Consider the following 17,715-nt stretch of genomic DNA (forward strand, 5'->3'; position numbering starts at 1 on the left):
ATTATATATCCATATATGTAATTCATATAAATTATATGTAAATATACGTGCATATCTTACACTAAGCTAAAATAACGTGTGCTAGACGGATTCTAAGCACTGGGTATGTTCTTTGATCCAAACATCAGTCCCATGGAGTGGGGACTTAGGTTACTCTGACACTAAAGAAAATGGGTAAAATGGCTTGCCCAAAAGTGTGCACATGTTAGGCGAATGAGCTAGGCTCTGAAGCCACGCAACAGAACCTGATGTGTGGACCCATGCTCCATGGTCATGATCTTTTGAATGACTGCAAGTCGTTGGTCACATACCTTCTTTGCTCTTCTCCATAGCCCAGCCTGAGAATCATGCTGAAGCCCAGGAGGTCACGATTGGCTCCGAGTCCATGCCTGTTGCCCGCTGTATCTCCACGGGGGGCCGCCCACCTGCCCGGATCACCTGGATCTCATCTCTGGGTGGAGAGGCCAAAGACATTCAGGAAACCGGTCCACAGGCTGGCACCGTCACGGTCACCAGCCGGTACTCCTTGGTGCCGGTGGGCCAAGCGGATGGCGTCAAGGTCACTTGCAAAGTAGAACACGAGAGCTTCGAGGAGCCGATCCAGCTGCCAGTGACGCTCTCAGTGCGCTGTGAGTATGGCTTTCCCTCCCCCGAGCTGTCGGTGCTGGCTCTGAGTGCATCACTTAAACCCAGCCAAATCTCGCCTACTGTCCGTACTGGTTTTGGAGTGCCTCGTGCATGTGCAGCTAGAGTCTACACTGGGATTCTTTGTAAAATCCACACTGGCCTGCACGGCTACCTGCCTCCTGGTCTCCCACCATCGCACCAGGCCTACACTGGCTTCTACGGGCTCCTGCCTTGCATGCTTGCCTGCCTGCCCTGGAATCAAAGATGAGCTGAGAAGGCATTGCGAGCCCGTAGGTTCACTTTCTCCCCAATCGCTGAGAGATCAAACAAGAAAACAGAAGAATGTGTCACATAAGCTGTTCCACCTCCCAGACCGGGTTTGCCTGTAAACAGTCTCCCGACCCCGCCACCCGTTGTCTTTTCATCCCCTGACAGACTTCATCAACTGCCCTGGACCACGGTCCCCGCTGCCCGCCACAGCACTGTTGGCACGCTTTGTTCATTGATTTGTTTTTGGAGACAGAGTTTCACACCTAACCTGGTTTAGCCTCAGACTCCCCAGACGTATGAGCATGGCCTGCTCATCCACAGCCTGAGCCTGTGAGCCCCGCTCACTTCCGGAGTGCTGGGATCACAGGTTTGGACCACTAGTGCAGTGCACGCCGTTAATCCCAGCACTCGGGAGATAAAGGCAGGCGGATCTCTGTGAGTTTGAGGCCAGCCTGATCTACAGGGCAAGTCCAGGACAGGCTCCAAAGCTACACAAAGAAACCCTGTCTCGAAAAAACAAAACAAAACAAAACAGTGGTGTGGTCCTGGTTCTGAGGTGCTGGGAGTGGAGCACAGCCTGGGGGTGCCAAGCAAGCATTTGCCCCCCACCTTTAAATTGCCTCCCTAGGGGTCTTGGAGTTCCCCCAGCCTTCCCGAGGGAGGCTAGCATCTCCAGAAACTGCCTGCAGTGACAACCCCCCAGTCACTCTCTACACAAAGGCTGGGATTCTACCTGCTTCATTCTTGTAGTGAGTCAGGTTCTTATTATGGAACCCTGGCTGGCCAGGAACTTTCTGTGCAGACCATGCTCTCCTCCAGCTGACAGAGATCCATCCTCCTGCCTCTGCCTCCTGAGTGCGGGGATTAAAGGCGCACATCACTATGGATAGCAGTTTTGCTTTGGTTTGGGTTTTTTGTTTTGTTTAGTTTTGATTTTTGAAGACAGAGTTTCTCTGGATGGCCCTAGCTGTCCAGGAACTCACTGTGTAGACCAGGCTGGCCATGAACTCAGAGATCTGTCTGCCTCTGTCTCCCAAGTACTGGCATTAGAGGTGTGTACCACCACTGCCCAGCTGTTCCGTTTCTTAAAGACTTATTTTACTGTTTATAATTATTTCTATATGTCTGTGTCTGCGCTCATGAGTGTAGTAGACCAGAGGTCTTAGATGCCCGTAGAGTTGGAATCGCAGGCCGTCGTGAGTTGCCTGATGTGGGTGCTGGAAACAATTCTCGGTAATAGCTGAACATAGTCTTAAGTGCTGAGCCGTCTCTGCAGTCTTTGTTTTTTGAGAGAAGATCTCGTGCAAGGCCAGCCTTGAGCTCTGTGTAGCTAAGGCTAGCCTTGCGCTCCTGCTCTTCCTGCATCTACCTCCTTACTGCTAGGATTACAAGCTTGAGCCATCCATGCTAACCTATTGTCTTCAGCGCCACCCTGTCCACTCACTATTGCAACTGACCCAGGACACCATTGTAATGGCTGTGCCCTTCATTGTGAGATAAAGTCCTCCTACCTCGTCTGCAGTGACTTCTTCCAGCCATATTCATCCTGAGATCCTCTATGAGCCTGTCCACCCTGACTTCCTGTCTTTCTATACTGACCACCCCAAACTGTCTAGATATACTGTCTCCTGTGTGGAGTACTCTAGGCACATTGAATCGGGAACATGCACACACACACAATACCTGTAGTTGTTTTCTTGGCCCTGCCTGAGCTGACATTCAAGTGGCTTCCTGAGTGGGATCCACACTGGTCAGAGCATTTATGGTGTGGCCTGCTAACCAGAGTTGGTTATGATCCATGGTCTCCTGCCACCTGTTCTGCTAACTTGTCCCCAGTTCTGGAGTCTACTTGTCTCTGAGTCAATCGTCTCTTCCTCTCAGACCCTCCTGAAGTGTCCATCTCTGGCTATGATGACAACTGGTACCTCGGCCGCAGCGAAGCCATCTTGACCTGTGATGTACGCAGCAACCCGGAGCCCACAGGCTACGATTGGAGCACGTGAGTGACGTGAACCTAGGATTGGGTGTGGGGAAAAGGGCTGGGGCCTAGAACCCTGGGTCTGAGGGAAGAGGGCTTGGAGTCTGGACCCCTGGAACTTAGGGTTGCAGTCTCCGGGGCAACCTGCTCCCCCCGGGTGCCTGCTTCACTGCTGTTCACCTCACCCCACACCCTTAGGACCTCAGGCGTCTTCCCGGCCTCCGCAGTTGTCCAGGGGTCTCAGCTGCTTGTCCACTCTGTGGATCGAATGGTCAACACTACCTTCATCTGCACAGCCACCAATGCTGTGGGGACAGGCCGTGCTGAGCAGGTCGTCCTGGTGCGAGGTAAGGAGGTCTGGGCATTTGAGTATAAAGCCCTGTGGTTTCTTCCTTTGGGGCTTGGGTCCACTTTGGGGTATCACTGATGCTGCCCTAGGATAAGAGGGAGTCAAAATTTCCTCAGTCTGCACAGATAAGTATATAGTTCAGCTTCTCCATCTTGGCCTGCAGGTGTAGGCTGTAATGGGGGTGACCAGAGAGAAGAGTTAGCAGAAGAGTTCCAAAGTGGGGGCCTGCACTGAGTTATCTTAAAAGCCAAGCCCTAAGCTGGGGATGAGGTACGTCTATAGTTCCAGCATATTTATTCAAGAGACTGAAGCAGGAGGATTACTGTGAGGCTAGCCTTTGCTACATAGTGAGACCCTATTTCAAAGAAAGAAAGCCCCCAAAGTTCAGTGAGAGAAGAGAACCGGTGAGTCTATGATGGACACAGGAGCTAACGACAGCTGTCGAGGTTGTCCCCGGGAGCAGACAAGACTGCCATATGTTGCATACGTGGTTTTTGTGACTACTGATGGATAAACTCACACCGAGCAAGTTTGCTCATGTGGTCATGTGGTCATGAGAACCACAGTCAAGACCCACAAGCTGGCCATGAGCCAAGGCTGGGAATTCTCTTGAAACTTGGAAATCCAGTCACCCAGATGTAATCTTTTATAGTCAGAACTACTGTCACTGAGACACACCCCAAGAAAGAGTGACAGTGGCCAGGGCCTATAACATGTCACAGGAACCAGGAAAGAACTATTCTTAGAATACCCTTAACCAGTGGGGGCTGAGGCAGGAGAATAAGAAGTTTAGGACCTACATGGACTACGGAGTGAGTTCTGAGTTAGCCTGGCTACAGAACAAAACCATAATCTCAGAAAATAAAATATACCATGAAATAAAATATGACGAGAGACTTAGGGAAATGGCTCAGTGGTAGAACCCCTGCCTAGAATCCCCCAGTGAGGGGCTGGGGGTGTGGCCAGTGGTAGAGCCCCCTGCCTAGAATCCCCCAGTGAGGGGCTGGGGGTGTGGCCAGTGGTAGAGTCCTTGCCTAGAATCCCCCAGGGAGGGACTAGGGTGTGGCCCAGTGGTAGAGCACTTGACTAGCATGTTGGAAACCTTAAGTTCAGTCCTCAGTATGAAAACATAAAAGAAGACTTAAACGTACCATTGTAGATACCACACAGTTTGTCTACGCAAATACATTAATCTGAAATACAGACCTTACCAAGCAGGACCTGAGCCCCTCAGAAACACAGCAAATGGCTTAGAGAGAAAGTAAATGACAGCTCAGCCCTGTGATGCAATTGGGCATGTGCTTCTTGAGAACACACCTTTGCTGAGACACACACAACTTTTGTTCATACACCCATGGCAAGCTGACTTGCCTGTAGGAACAGAAACTTGCCTTGCTCATCAGCTCTGGACCCTTAGGGACATGTACTATGTGGTTGCTGGGAATTGAATCCATGAACTCTGGAAGAGCAGTCATGCTCTTAACCCCTGAGCCATCTCTCCAACCCCCACAAATTCTTTAGTATTGGGGGGTATGATAACAAATACAGGTGCAGTCCTTACGCTAAGGTTCAGTCAGTGGAGCCCAGCTCCGCCCACTGGGAAACATGCTCAGCTGGAGCTACACCCTTAAGTCTCAGGAGACTCAACCCGGGTTTGGGACCCGAAGAATGTAGGATACAGACTCTCTCTCTCTCTCTCTCTTTCTATTTTGATGTTTTCCTAAAAATAAATAAATAAGTGCTGCTCTTGAGATTTTTATATCAATTACTATTTCAGGCAGTTTTTGTTGTTATTCTGAAGCAATACTTGAAGCAATCTTCTTTATAAAAGGAGGGTTCTCTCAGCTCAGGGACCTGGGGGTGCAGCTCCCATGGGTCTCTTCTAGTCACAGCCGTCTTGCTTGTACATTCAAAGACAGCAGGGCATCGTATGGCAGAGGTGAGGAGCGTGTTCATGAAATCCTCTCAAAAACCAAAACAAAATTCAAAAGCTATAGCCCTGTGACTAGGAGAGTAGCTAAGAGGTAGGGTCTCTGCCTAGAATCCCTCACTGAGGGGCTAGGGAAATGGTCCAGTGGTTGAGCACGTTTTCATCATGAACAGAGTCTGGATTTCATTCCCAGTGCTGTGAAGAACTCGAAGGTTGGCAGAAGAATCCAGCTTGGCCAACACAGACCAGAGGTAGCCTGCAGCTGTCAGGGAATGCTAACTGGTTACATGTGGCCAAGCATTTTTCACAGCTGGCCAGCAAGTTCACTGGTCAGGAACCCTCAGGCACCCATTTGTATCTCCATTAGCTGGCTGGGGGCCATCATGACAGCCCACAGGATTTTTGTATTGTAAAAAAGGCATTCTGGTGGGCAGCAAGGCTTTCAATCCCCTGTCCTGTTGACTTCCTGTGTGTTCCCCACCAGGCTGAACAGGTGGGGAGGGGCCCATGGGAGGTGAGCATTGAGGCAACCAGGGTGCAGGGAACACTAGGAAGAGTAGTGTGAGGAGGTGGATCTTGATTTGAGATCTCCCAAACCAAGAAGATACCCAGGAATCGTCAGTGCTTCCATTCCTCCTCCTGCCTGCACATCCTGGGCCTGAGTGGGAGGGAGCAGGGGGACTCTACTTACTCCTGCATACAAGGAGCTGGGACCCCACCCCCTGACTACATGTTACAGGCTATTGTAACAGGCTACATGTTATTGTCGTTTGTTGTTTTGAGGGAGGGGTGTAAACAGCCTGGGATCTTAACCTGAGTTTCCCCAGTAGGTTCAATTGCAGGTCACAGAAGTGGGTTTAATTTTGCATGTTTGGTAATGCTGGAGATGGAATACAGGGCCTCAGACTAAGCAAGCAAATGTTCTGCCACTGGGTGTCCCAAACCCCCCACTGGTAGATTCTAGGCTCTACCACTGAGCCACGCCCCCAGTCCCTCACTGGGGATTCTAGGCAGGGGCTCTACCACTGAGCCACACCCCAGCCCCTCACTGGGGGATTTTAGGCAGAGCCTCTACTGCTGAGCCACACCCCCAGCTCCTCACTGGAGGACTGTAGGTAAACATTCTACTGCTGACCAACATCCTCAGCCCAACAATTTTTCATCCTCAGAATTTTTAAAAATATTTATTTATTTATTTATTTATTTATTTATTTATTTATTATGTATACGATATTCTGTCTGTGTGTATGCGTGCAGGCCAGAAGAGGGTACCAGACCCCATTACAGATGGTTGTGAGCCACCATGTGGTTGCTGGGAATTGAACTCAGGACCTTTGGAAGAGCAGGCAATGTTCTTAACCTCTGAGCCATCTCTCCAGCCCCCCTCCTCAGAATTTTTAAGATCGTCTCACTATGTGGCCTTGGTGGCATGGTTGCCTTGCCTTATTCTCCCAGTTGCTAGCGTGACAGTCTTGTGCCACCACACCTTGCTGCGGTCTTCATTCTTGAGCATGTTGTAGGTACAGATAGCTATCTAAGGCAGCATCAGCTGACAGCCTCTCCTTAATACAGTGCCCACCTTCATCTTCCACCTCGCCTTTCTCCTCCCTTCTCCCCCTTAGTCACCTCGTAAGTTCTGGTCACTAACCCGTGTCCTGGGTCTCCCCCATGCCCTCCCCCCCAGATGTGTCCTCTTGACTCCCTCTCCTCTTTTTCTCTCTCCTTCCTTTCTCCTCAGACACCCCCCAGGCCTCCCGAGATGTGGGTCCGCTGGTGTGGGGGGCCGTGGGGGGAACATTGCTGGTGCTACTTCTGGCTGGGGGGTTCCTGGCCTTCATCCTGCTGAGGGGGAGGAGGAGGCGGAAGAGCCCTGGAGGAGGAGGAAATGATGGCGACAGAGGGTCCTACGATCCAAAGACTCAGGTGTTTGGGAACGGGGGTCCTGTCTTCTGGAGGTCGTCATCCCCAGAGCCCATGAGGCCAGATGGCAGGGAGGACGAAGAGGAGGAGGACGAAGAGGCGAAGGCCGAGGAGGGCCTCATGCTGCCTCCACACGAGTCACCCAAGGACGACATGGAATCTCATTTGGATGGCTCCCTCATTTCTCGGCGGGCAGTTTATGTGTGACCCCACGCTGTAGACACCGGACACATAGAGACGCCGATTCCCACCCCCACTGCCAACCACACCAACGCCAGCCAGCAATGGGATGGCTAGGGACCGGTTGGACTGGTTCTTCAGCACACCGGAGTTGGAAGGCCACCTCCCAGTTTCTGGATGGAGGACAAGTGGAACCACACACCAGACTCCTATCTCCAGGCCCTCATGGACCCCAAGAGCGCCATGGTGCACACTCAGGACTCCTTAGAGCTTTGCTTTCGGCCCCAGCCTGGCCCTGGCCCCGAAACACTCAGGAGCTAATAAATGCCTTGTCAGAAAAACTTAGGGGTGTTTGTAATGCATCAGACCCCTCTCTGTGTCCGGGGAACGAGTGGGTGGGACAGAGACCCTAACTATTGAAGCTTGAAAGAAAAATAGGTGGGGACCCAGATTGGGAGATGTCACAGCACTTACGCCCAAGCTCCCCTGTAGCTGCTGGGATTGAGAGTGGGATCCCTGACTTTGAGGCTCAGAGACAGGAATATGGGGAAGGGAGCTTGAACTCTTGGACAGGTGGGTGAGCAGATTGGCTTGGGGCTGAGTTCCCTCAGGGAGAGAAAGGCTAACTCCCTTGATTCTGATCTGTGGGGTGGGGGCCCACACAGGTCTCCTTTTTCTGTGTGGGAGGTCCCAGGCTGCTTCTCTCTATATTTGGAGACCTCAAGGGAATAAGGCAGTTTCCAGGTGTTGATACCCAGATGGCCCTACCTTGACGTCCTCAAAGTGTCCTATCCAGGGTGACTCCCACTCTCTCAACAGAGTTTGGTCCCATGGGAGTTACCAGAAATTCTGATGGGCCTCACCACCCCCATACCACACACACATATACTCACACGCACAACATATGTAGCAGAAACACATGTTTCTTCTGCTAGCAATCTGATTCCGAGCGTCCCAAACCATCTTCCCCTGGGAGAAGGAGGTGAGCTTAACCCTGTGCCTCACACCCCCACCACCACCCCTACCACCCCCACCCCGCAATCTGTGGCTTCTTGAGACACTAGGATCAGAGGACGCCTTCTGGATGGGCGGGACAGCCAGGAAGCCTGGATACGTGCACTTCCTCAACCAGTAGTCATAGATCCCATAATGCTAAACCTGCGTCCACCATGCTGGGGACACAAAAGTGGTGCAGATCACAGCCCTGTCCTGTGGGAATGTGGCCAGCCAGCAACAATAGCAGGAAGAGTTGAGTGTTTGCAATGGCCTTGTATGGCGCACTCTTGCTAGCCCTCCCAACACACACACACACCAGCACACACACTGGAAACTTCTGGAGGATGTCCAGCAGGAGAGCGGATGCTGACTGCACACCCTGGGCAACTTCCCCTCTGAGTTTGGGAAGCACATCAACTAACGTCACTGGTGACACTCTAGGGCTTTGCATCCGTATGGGTGTTCACGGCTGGTGCCCGCCATGTTCTCCGTCCTGAGAGCAGGGCCAGCAATTTGCTTGATTTCTGTCTGCACACAGATTACCTCTCATGTGTCTGCCTGTGTCTAAGCCAGGGCTATGAATCCAGTGAGGACGCAGGTCCTTGCTCCAGGAACCCCGCCATACTGAACAATTAGGGGTGAGAAACCATGTGAGCTCTGCTGATGGGTCTAAAAACATGACATTCCCTTAGTAATGAAGGGTTCTGCTCCTGACACCTCAGCCTGCCCTCCACATCCTTCCTCTTTCTCTTCTTCACTCAGTACCACAGTCTTCATGCTGTTCCTGTTTGTCTTTTTTTTTTCTGTATGAGACAGTCCTCAAATGCTCTCTACCAAGGTTGAACTTGAAGAACTTCTTCCTACTGCTTCCCCCTTGTGTGTGGATATTGTTTTTTTTCTTTTCTTCTTTTTTTTTTTTGTTGTTGTTTTGTTTGGTTTGGTTTGGTTTGGTTTGATTTGGTTTGGTGTGGTTTTTCTAGACAGGGTTTTTTCTGCAGCTTTGGAACCTGTCCTGGAAATAGCTCTTGTAGACCAGGCTGGCCTCGAACTCACAGAGATCCACCTGCCTCTGCCTCCCGAGTGCTGGGATTAAAGGAATGTGCCACCACCACCGGGCTTGTTTTGTGTTTTGAGACCCTCTTGGCCATGTGGCTCTGACTGTCCTGGAACTCACTACTCTTGATATTCCTCCTGCTTCAGCCTCTTGAGTGCTGGAATTATAGGTGCCTCTAAACTGTCACAATTTGCTCTCCTTGTTCCTTAAAAAAGACCTTAAAAGGCTGCCCCAGGACCTTTGCACTAGCTATTTCTCTACAGTACAACACAGAGGACTCAAAATATCCCTTCACAGATAAGCCCTGTCTGCCTGGCTTTCTGTCACTCCTTGTCCCTCTCCCTGGTCTGAACATTCTGAACTGTGTGTCCAGTTCCAGCTTGACATTAGATAGCACCCAATCTGCTTGTTTGCTGTTGGCCAAGGTCAGCCTGGGCTACCTTAAGACCCTGAGCAGTGAGCTCCATGAAGGTGGGGACTTTCTGCATTTAGTTCATTTCCATGTCTCTTCCCACCTACACAGGTGAGATGTCCCTGAATCAGGTGCACAGGGGAGTTGGGTGAAGCAAAGCCCCATCCATGGTGGGGTGGACAGGCAGAGGATGTGCTCATACACTGAGCACTTGCCTAGCATGCTTGAGGCCCTGGGTTTAGTTTCCTGTACAGCCAAAGGAAACAAGGCCAGAAGGCAGAGACATGCATTCAGCCTGGGCTACATAGTGAGACCCTGTCTCGAAACAGCCATTTAGAAAGATTGGTATCTGTGGTATCTGAGGAATGAAGCTGGAAGCAGTAGCTGTGAGGTCCTCTTAATAAGCCCCGTGTTTTCTTCATCCTAACAGAGTCACCCAGCACAGCAGGCGCAGGGGCCACAGGCGGCATCATCGGAGGCATCATCGCTGCCATCATTGCCACCGCAGTGGCTGCCACAGGCATCCTCATTTGCCGACAACAGCAGAAGGAGCAGAGGCTTCAGGGGGCTGATGAGGAAGAAGAGTGAGTGATGGGGTCCTGAGAAGTGTTTGGGAGTAGGGATGTCAAGGTTGGGGAACACATCAGAGTTGGGGAGCACGGGGTGGGGACAGAAGGAGAAATTCTAAAGGTGGTATGAGACAGAGACACCACCATGAATAACCGTAAATAACGGTGTTGAGGAAAAATTTTTCTCTTCCTTGTGAAGTATGGGTATTAGAAACTCTCTGAGATGTCGCCAGAGCCCAGGCCCTGACTATCTTGTTGCTCCACCTCCTCCTGAGCTTCAGCTCTTAAGTGATGCTAAGTGTAGGTTCCCAGCACTTGGGAGGTAGAAGCAGGAGGATCAGAAGTTCAAGGTCATGCTCCCTGTGTTACTTCTGTCTAGAAAAACAGCAATTAAAAAAAAAATCTAAGAAAAAAGGTACAGGAGCCAGGGAGATGAGTCAGTCACTAAGAATTTGAATTCCATTCCTACAACCTTTATAAAAAATAGATAAATAAATCAGCCAGGTAGTGGTGGTGCACACTTTTAATCCCAGCATTTGGGAGGCAGAGGCAGGCGTACCTCTGAATTTGAGGCCAACCTAATATACAGAGAGAGTTCCAAGACAGCCAGGGCCACACAGAGAAACCCTGTCTTAGGGGGACGAAAAGTGTAGTGGTGAATACTTGCAACCCCATCCCTGAGGAAACAGACAGGAGGAGTTCTGGGGCTTGCAGGCCAGAGAGGTGGCCTAGCTTACTTGCTGTTCCACACTGTCTTAGTTTCTGTCCTATTGCTGGGAAGAGGCACCTTGACCAAGACAGCTTTTTCTTTTTAAGAATTATTTTTTTATTATGTACACAGTGCTCTGCCTGCATGTATGCCTAACAGAAGAGGGCACTAGATCCATTATAGATAGTTGAGAGCCACCATGTGGTTGCTGGGAATTGAACTCAGGACCTCTAGAAGAGCTGCCAGTGCTCTTAACCTCTGAGCCATCTCTCCAGCCCCAGACCAAGACAGCTATTAAAGAAAAGGATTTAATTGGGGGCTTGCTTACAGTTTCTGGGGCGAGTCCATGACTGCCATGGCGCTGGCAGTAGGCAGGCCTGGCACTGGAGCAGTCGCAGGGATCTTAAGTGCTGATCCCAGGCAGCAGGCGGAGAGAGAATGAGACTGATTCTGGGCTTTTGAAACCTCAGAGTGACAAACTTACAGTGACACACAGCTCCTCCAACAAGGCCACACCTCCTAATCCTTCCCAAACAGTTCCATTAACTGGGGAGCCAGCATACAAACATATAAGCTCATGGGAATCAGTCTTGTTCAAACCACCACACAGGCTGATGAGAAACAATCTCAACAAAGTTAAGATACTGGCCAGAAAGATGATTCAGCCAATAAGGTGCATGCTGCTAAGCCTGATGTCCTGAGTTCATTCCCTGAAATCCACGTGGCAGAAAGGGAGAAAACCCTTCCACAAGTTACCCTTTGACCTCGGCATGCATGAACATTATCTCTTGAGAACATGTGTGTGTGTCACACACAGAGTCAAAGAGAGACACAATATGGGGGCTGAAGATACGGCTCAGAGGTTAAGAGCACTGACCGCTCTTCCAGAGGTCCTGAGTTCAAGTTCCAGCAACCACATGTTAACTGACAACATTTATATCAATTAAACATTTATATCAATTTATAATGAGAAATGAGATCTGGTGCCCTCTTCTGGCCTGCAGGGATACATGCAGATAGAACACTGTATATATAATAAATAAATCTTTTTTTAAAAATTTCAAAAAAAAATTATAATGTGCACACTAACCAAGGATGATGGTATATGCTTATGAGCCCAGATCTCAGGAGGATGAGGTAGGAGGATTGAGAATTCAAGGCCAGTTTGGGATGCCCTATCTCACAACAAATAGTACATTCCCATTTCCGGGCCTGCCAGAAAACCCACTGAGCCAGAATTCCCACAAGACTGGGTTTTGAATTAGTAACATGCTTCCTAAATGATTCTGCTGTATAAGTCTACTGTTTTTTTCTTTAACTTTAAAAAAGAGAGAGAAGAAGAAGTCAGGGGGTGGTGGCACACAACCTAATCCCAGCACTGAGGAAGTAGAGGCAGGCAGATCTCGAGGCCAGCCTGGTCTACAGAGCAACTTCCAGCACTGTTAGGGATGTTTGTAAAACCAAAAAAAAAGAAAAAAAGAAAAAAAAAGATTTATTAAGATTTATTTTTATTTTCTCTGTATGTTTACTTGCTTATATGTCTGCATTTGTTATGCCCAAATCCACGAAGTCCCCCAAAAAGCCAACAAGGAGACCAAGTCCCATATGTAAAAGCAAAGAACCTTTATTTTATGCAAGTTTGCAAACTCAGTCTCTCCGCATGTCCAACGTATTGGAATAAACAGAGATCCCTGAACTCACTTAGAATAGGTTTTCTTTTTTTTTTAAGATTTATTTATTATGTACACAGTATTCAGCCTCCATATATGCCTGCAGGCCAGAAGAGGGCACCAGATCTCATTACAGATGATTGTGAACCATCATGTGGTTGCTGGGAATTGAACTCAGGACCTCCGGAAGAGCAGTCAGTGCTCCTAACCTCTAAGCCATCTCTCCAGCCCCTAGAATAGGGTTTTATAGTAGTAAAGGTGGGCGTAAGGGGTTTCTGAGGTTCAGGATCCCTGAGTGGCTGACATTTGTCTAGGGGTGTCCTGGTGAATGTAGGGCAGCAGGTATTCCTATCTACAGCGGTTGGAATGTTAGAAATTTCCTTTGGATGGTCTGTTTTTGGGTGGTGCTCAGGTAATCTTAGTTTATGGTCCTTCCTGTGACCAGGTATTGCTTCAGGGTAAACTACTGAGATTCAAGGCTTCCATTTAAATTTATCAATGGGTGAGTCCTACTCTGGCAGGTAATAATGGCTGGAAATAAAGAACTTCCTTTGGGTAAGCTGTTTATATTTAGCTTATCACGGCTGGCTCCTACGGCTGCCAGTGTTGGGATTAAAGGTGTGTGCCCCCACTGCCCAGCTATTTGTTTGTTTTTAGAAATATTGCATATTTATGTTGTGTAGCCTTGGCTATCTTGGAACTTGGTCTGTAGACTAGGCTGGCCTCCAACTCAGAGATCTACCTGCCTCTGGCTCCTCTCCTGAGTGCTGGGATTAAAGGTGTGTGCCTCCATTGCCCAGTTTGAATTCAGGTTTTTCAAAGCATTTATCTGCTAGTCAACTTGCCTATTTATTTTTGTTTTGTTTTTAAGATTTATTTTCTTAGTTGGATGGCAGTGATGCATGCCTTTCTTTCCAGCTCTCAGGAGACAGAGGCAGGTAGAGTTCAAGGCCAGTCTGGTCTATAGAGCAAGTCCCAAGACAGCAGGGATATAGAGAAACATTGACTTGAAAACAAAAAAGGAAAAACTGAAGAAAAAAAAGATTTATTTTTATGTGTGTGTGTGTGTCTGTCTGTCTGTCTCTGTGTACAGGTGGGTCTCTGTGACTGTCTTTGTGTGTGTGCGCGCCCTCAGGGGCCAAAAGACCTTGAATCTAGGAGCTTGAGTTACAGGCTGTAGTGAACTCCCTAATAAGGGTGCTGGGAATTGAACACAAGTCCTTTGGAAAGGCAGCCAGTGCTCTTACCCACTGAGGAGCCATCTCTCCAATTTCCCTTTGGAAGTGTGTGTGTGTGTGTGTGTGTGTGTGTGTGTGTGTGTGTGTAAGAGAATGTTATCTAGTGGAGGTCAAAGGGTCTCTATTTCCGCCATTTGGGTCTCAGAGAGGGCAGAGGACAACCTTGGACGGCTTTCCCCAGGCTCCACCCACCTTGGTCTGTTTGTTTTTGAAACAGGATCCCACTAGTTAGCCTGGAACTCCTCAAGTAGGCAGAGCTGGCCTTGAACTCAAGATTCCCTCCACAGGGCTGGGGTCACAGGTCTGGGCCACACACCTGGATCACTTATTTGAATGAGAATTCTTTGAATTCTTCCTGGAGAGGTCTGAGATGCCAGGTCTCTACCTTACTTGGTTTGACTCCCTCAGAGCACTGGGGTTGGGGCAGGGATAGTGCTAAAAACCACAGTCAAAAAAACAGCATTTTGACACCTGGCCAGATTTCTTGTAAAAGAATAAACTGGGGATGGGCGAGGAGCTAGAATTCTTTGATCTGACTCCTACCCTTGACCCTTGCAGACTTGAAGAACCTCCCTCCTATAAACCACCAACCCCCAAGGCCAAGCTGGAAGAACCAGAGATGGTGAGGTGTTCCTCTAGAGCCCAAGCAACCCTGCTTCCCTTCTCACTCTTCCTCCCTAGGGTCGAGTGGGAGCGGGCTGTTGGGCTGGGACAGGGCTGCCTGGGAGGGGGCCACCATGAGGGGTCCTGACTTCTTACCCTTGTGTCGTGCCACAGCCCTCCCAACTCTTCACTCTGGGGGCCTCAGAGCACAGCTCAGTGAAGACGCCATACTTCGATGCTGGTGTCTCTTGTGCTGATCAGGTGGGAGTTTCTGGGTAAACTAGGGTGGGTTAAGGGTTGGGTTAAGGGTCAGGGGGTCAAGGCTGAGTAGAGTGACTTAGGGCTTCTGAGTTGCTCAGGATCTGTGCCTGCAGCAGAGATACCATCACGGAGACATTCCCCTAGGGTCCCCTCTATGATGGAGACAACATTTCCCTGGAGTCTCCTCTGTGATAGGAACATTCCTTTGAGGTCCCCTGGATGGTCAGGAGTTGAGTACAGAGGTCAAAGCAGTTTGAGGTTTAAAGACCTGATTGGCACTCAGGGTTAAATAAAGATTGAGGCCAGAGCTTGGTAGCTCCTGCCTGTAATCTCAACACTTGGGGAGCTGAGGCAGGATTGTAAGAATTCCAATCATAGTGGGTTCAATCAACCTGGGCTACATAGTTCAAGGCTGGCATGAGTTAAAGAATGAGACTTTGTTTCAAAATAGCCAAGGAGACCAGCAGGGTTGATGACTCAGCAGTTTTGCGCTTGCTGTGTCATCCTGAGGACCAGAGCTGGAGACTGAGGGAGGGTCTGTGTCACATGGTAGGGCATCGCCAAATGCCTGGGACTACAGCTTTGAGGGTCAAATACCCTCTTCTGGTCTTTGTGTATACACACACGCACACGCACGAATTATTTTCAACAACCAAAAGAAAAGACTGACTGTCAAACCTGGTGTGAGAATTACATCTGTAGTCTCAGTACTTGGGAGTCTGAGGCGGGATTACACTGTTTGAGCCCATCCTATGCTACATAGTCTATGTGTTTGAAAAATAAAAAAGTCAAGCAGATCCAAGAGTGCACACTTATCCCAACACTACGAGTTCAAGGCCAGCCTAGAAAAAAGAAACAAGCAAACATATCACAGAAGAGGTCAAGTGTAAGGATTTGGGTTCAGGGATCAAGAAAGAGGACTGGCAGGGTGAGGAAGCCAGTGCTGAGCAGGATGGCTATACTGAGCAGTTCCGCCCAGGGAGAAAGGACGACAGTGGGGTGGTTGAGTCTTTTTGGCATAGGGAAAGGATGGTCAAGAATCTTGGGCCAAGGGGGCAGATCAGGGAATGCCATCCTGCGACTGAGGTGACCTTGAATTCCTGCTTGCTCTCCACTTGTAGGATACGCCTAGGTATCACGAGCTGCCCACCCTGGAAGAGCGGTCAGGGCCCCTGCTTTTGGGAGCCACAGGCCTGGGACCTTCTCTTCTGGTACCTCCAGGACCCTCTGTTGTGGAGGGGGTTTCCCTGGATCTTGAAGACGAGGAGGAAGATGGGGAGGAAGAAGACTTCCTGGATAAAATTAATCCTATTTATGATGCCCTGTCCTACCCCAGCCCCTCTGATTCCTACCAAGGCAAAGACTTTTTTGTGTCACGGGCCATGTATGTGTGAGGCACAGGGCCTCTGATCTCTCACCTTTCACCATTGACCCCCCCCCCATTTTCCCACCAGTGATCTAGGACATTCTCTGACTTCCAGCCAAGCCAGGGTCAGCTATCACCCCTACAGTCCACCTGTGACTTCTTAGTGGCTCCACCATGACCTCCAACTTATGATTCTGACCCAGACAAACCTGAGTGGCTGGAAACCCGGGAATTTTATCTCCCGAGGCAGGAAGCTCAGAGGGTCCTTCTGCACCACCTCTGATCCCCTCAAGGACTCCTAGGACTGTGACCGGCTGACCTTGCCACTCACTGCCCACCTAGATCTCACCTACCCATAAAGAAGACTTGGGACCTTGGACTTGCCCTCAAGCAATAGTGTCCCCACAGGTCTGCAAGAAGGGGATCAGGGGCCCCCTGCTGCTCAGACCTGAGCCCTCCAGGCAGCAGAAGCTCACCTGATCCCTTCCCACCCTCCTCCCCAAAGGTAAAAAGGAGAAGCCTCCCCCTGTGTAAGGTAGGACCTCCCCATCTCCACCCACTCCTGCAGGCAGGAATCTCAGGGTTCACACCCTCTTCTCATCACCCGGTACCCCAGTTCCTGTCTCCAGAGCTGGAGGGGAGAGCCTAATGCAAGTGTGCCTTGCCACCCCAGGTTTGAGAGATTTGTTCTTATCTTGAAGACTACTGAATCCTTTTGACCTCTATCTTATGGAAGGGAATTACATATCCCTCTTTAGGGGTTTGGGGTGTGTATGAGATGGGGCATCTGGGTTGGGAGTTTGGGCAATATTATTTTGTAAGCATTTCCTACAAAATATGAATTTATACTTTGATAAAGTCTTGTGTTTTCTGTGAGTTTAGAGTGGGATAAGATATGAGGGAAACGAACAAGGGAAATAAATAAGTCAATACAAAATTGGCCCCCTCCGCAAAGAACAAAAATATCCCAGAAATTGATAATAGTATTAAGTAAAACCGCATCAATTAAAACAAAACGACAGGAATGCAAGAGGCGTCTAACGTGCAGACTGTATTGAAAGGACTGGCTACAACAGCTGCCTAACGATTAACAGCTCAAAGTAAAGGAAACAGAGATAAACACACCAGTAACCAGCCAAGAGGGGCTTAGGTTTAATAAGTCAACGACAATTAATAGGCTAAGGGTACTTGAGAAGCTGAGGTCAGCTTGGAAATACATAGTGAGTTGGTGGGGAGGGGGTGTCATTAAAAAAAATAGGTCATGGGGAAAATATTTTCAAAGAAGCCCCCAAGGTGTGATGGGTAATGTATCTAAATGAATGAGCCAGAGGCAAAGAGATAAGAAGAAACAAGGAATGTGGGTGTAATGGGTAAATAGCCAGGAGGTAAAAGATTCCAAGACAAGATGTAATTAGAGAAAGGCCGGAAGGATGATGAAAGTGAACGGGCAGAAATGGCCAAAACAGAGGAAATGAAGTGCAATGAATGGGAGAATGAATGCTGGGTAATGGGAAAGGAATGAATGAGCCAAAGATAGAAGCCGCGGTGACGCGGGAGCGGTCGGCAGGCTGGGTAACACAAGG

General features: G+C 49.4%; 1 protein-coding gene across 2 annotated transcripts in view; it reads left to right on the plus strand.

Moving 5' to 3' along the window:
• Nectin2 (nectin cell adhesion molecule 2) overlaps positions 1 to 16,990 on the plus strand; it is a 32,977-nt gene extending 15,987 nt beyond the window's left edge. The window contains exons 3-9 of one of the 2 annotated variants that reach the window (XM_087908297.1): positions 333 to 629; positions 2,779 to 2,896; positions 3,074 to 3,222; positions 10,147 to 10,300; positions 14,461 to 14,524; positions 14,680 to 14,766; positions 15,888 to 16,990. In XM_087908297.1, coding sequence (XP_087764423.1) covers positions 333 to 629; positions 2,779 to 2,896; positions 3,074 to 3,222; positions 10,147 to 10,300; positions 14,461 to 14,524; positions 14,680 to 14,766; positions 15,888 to 16,160 — 1,142 coding nt within the window. In that variant the 3' untranslated portion in view covers positions 16,161 to 16,990. Of the gene's footprint in view, positions 1 to 332; positions 630 to 2,778; positions 2,897 to 3,073; positions 3,223 to 6,892; positions 7,596 to 10,146; positions 10,301 to 14,460; positions 14,525 to 14,679; positions 14,767 to 15,887 lie in introns of those variants that run through there. The other variant, XM_087908298.1, reaches the window with a different exon arrangement.
• Positions 16,991 to 17,715: the final 725 nt, after the last annotated feature.

This window comes from Myodes glareolus, chromosome 1, assembly GCF_982192425.1.
Source record: "Myodes glareolus chromosome 1, mMyoGla1.1, whole genome shotgun sequence".
Classification (NCBI taxonomy): Eukaryota; Metazoa; Chordata; class Mammalia; order Rodentia; family Cricetidae; genus Myodes; species Myodes glareolus.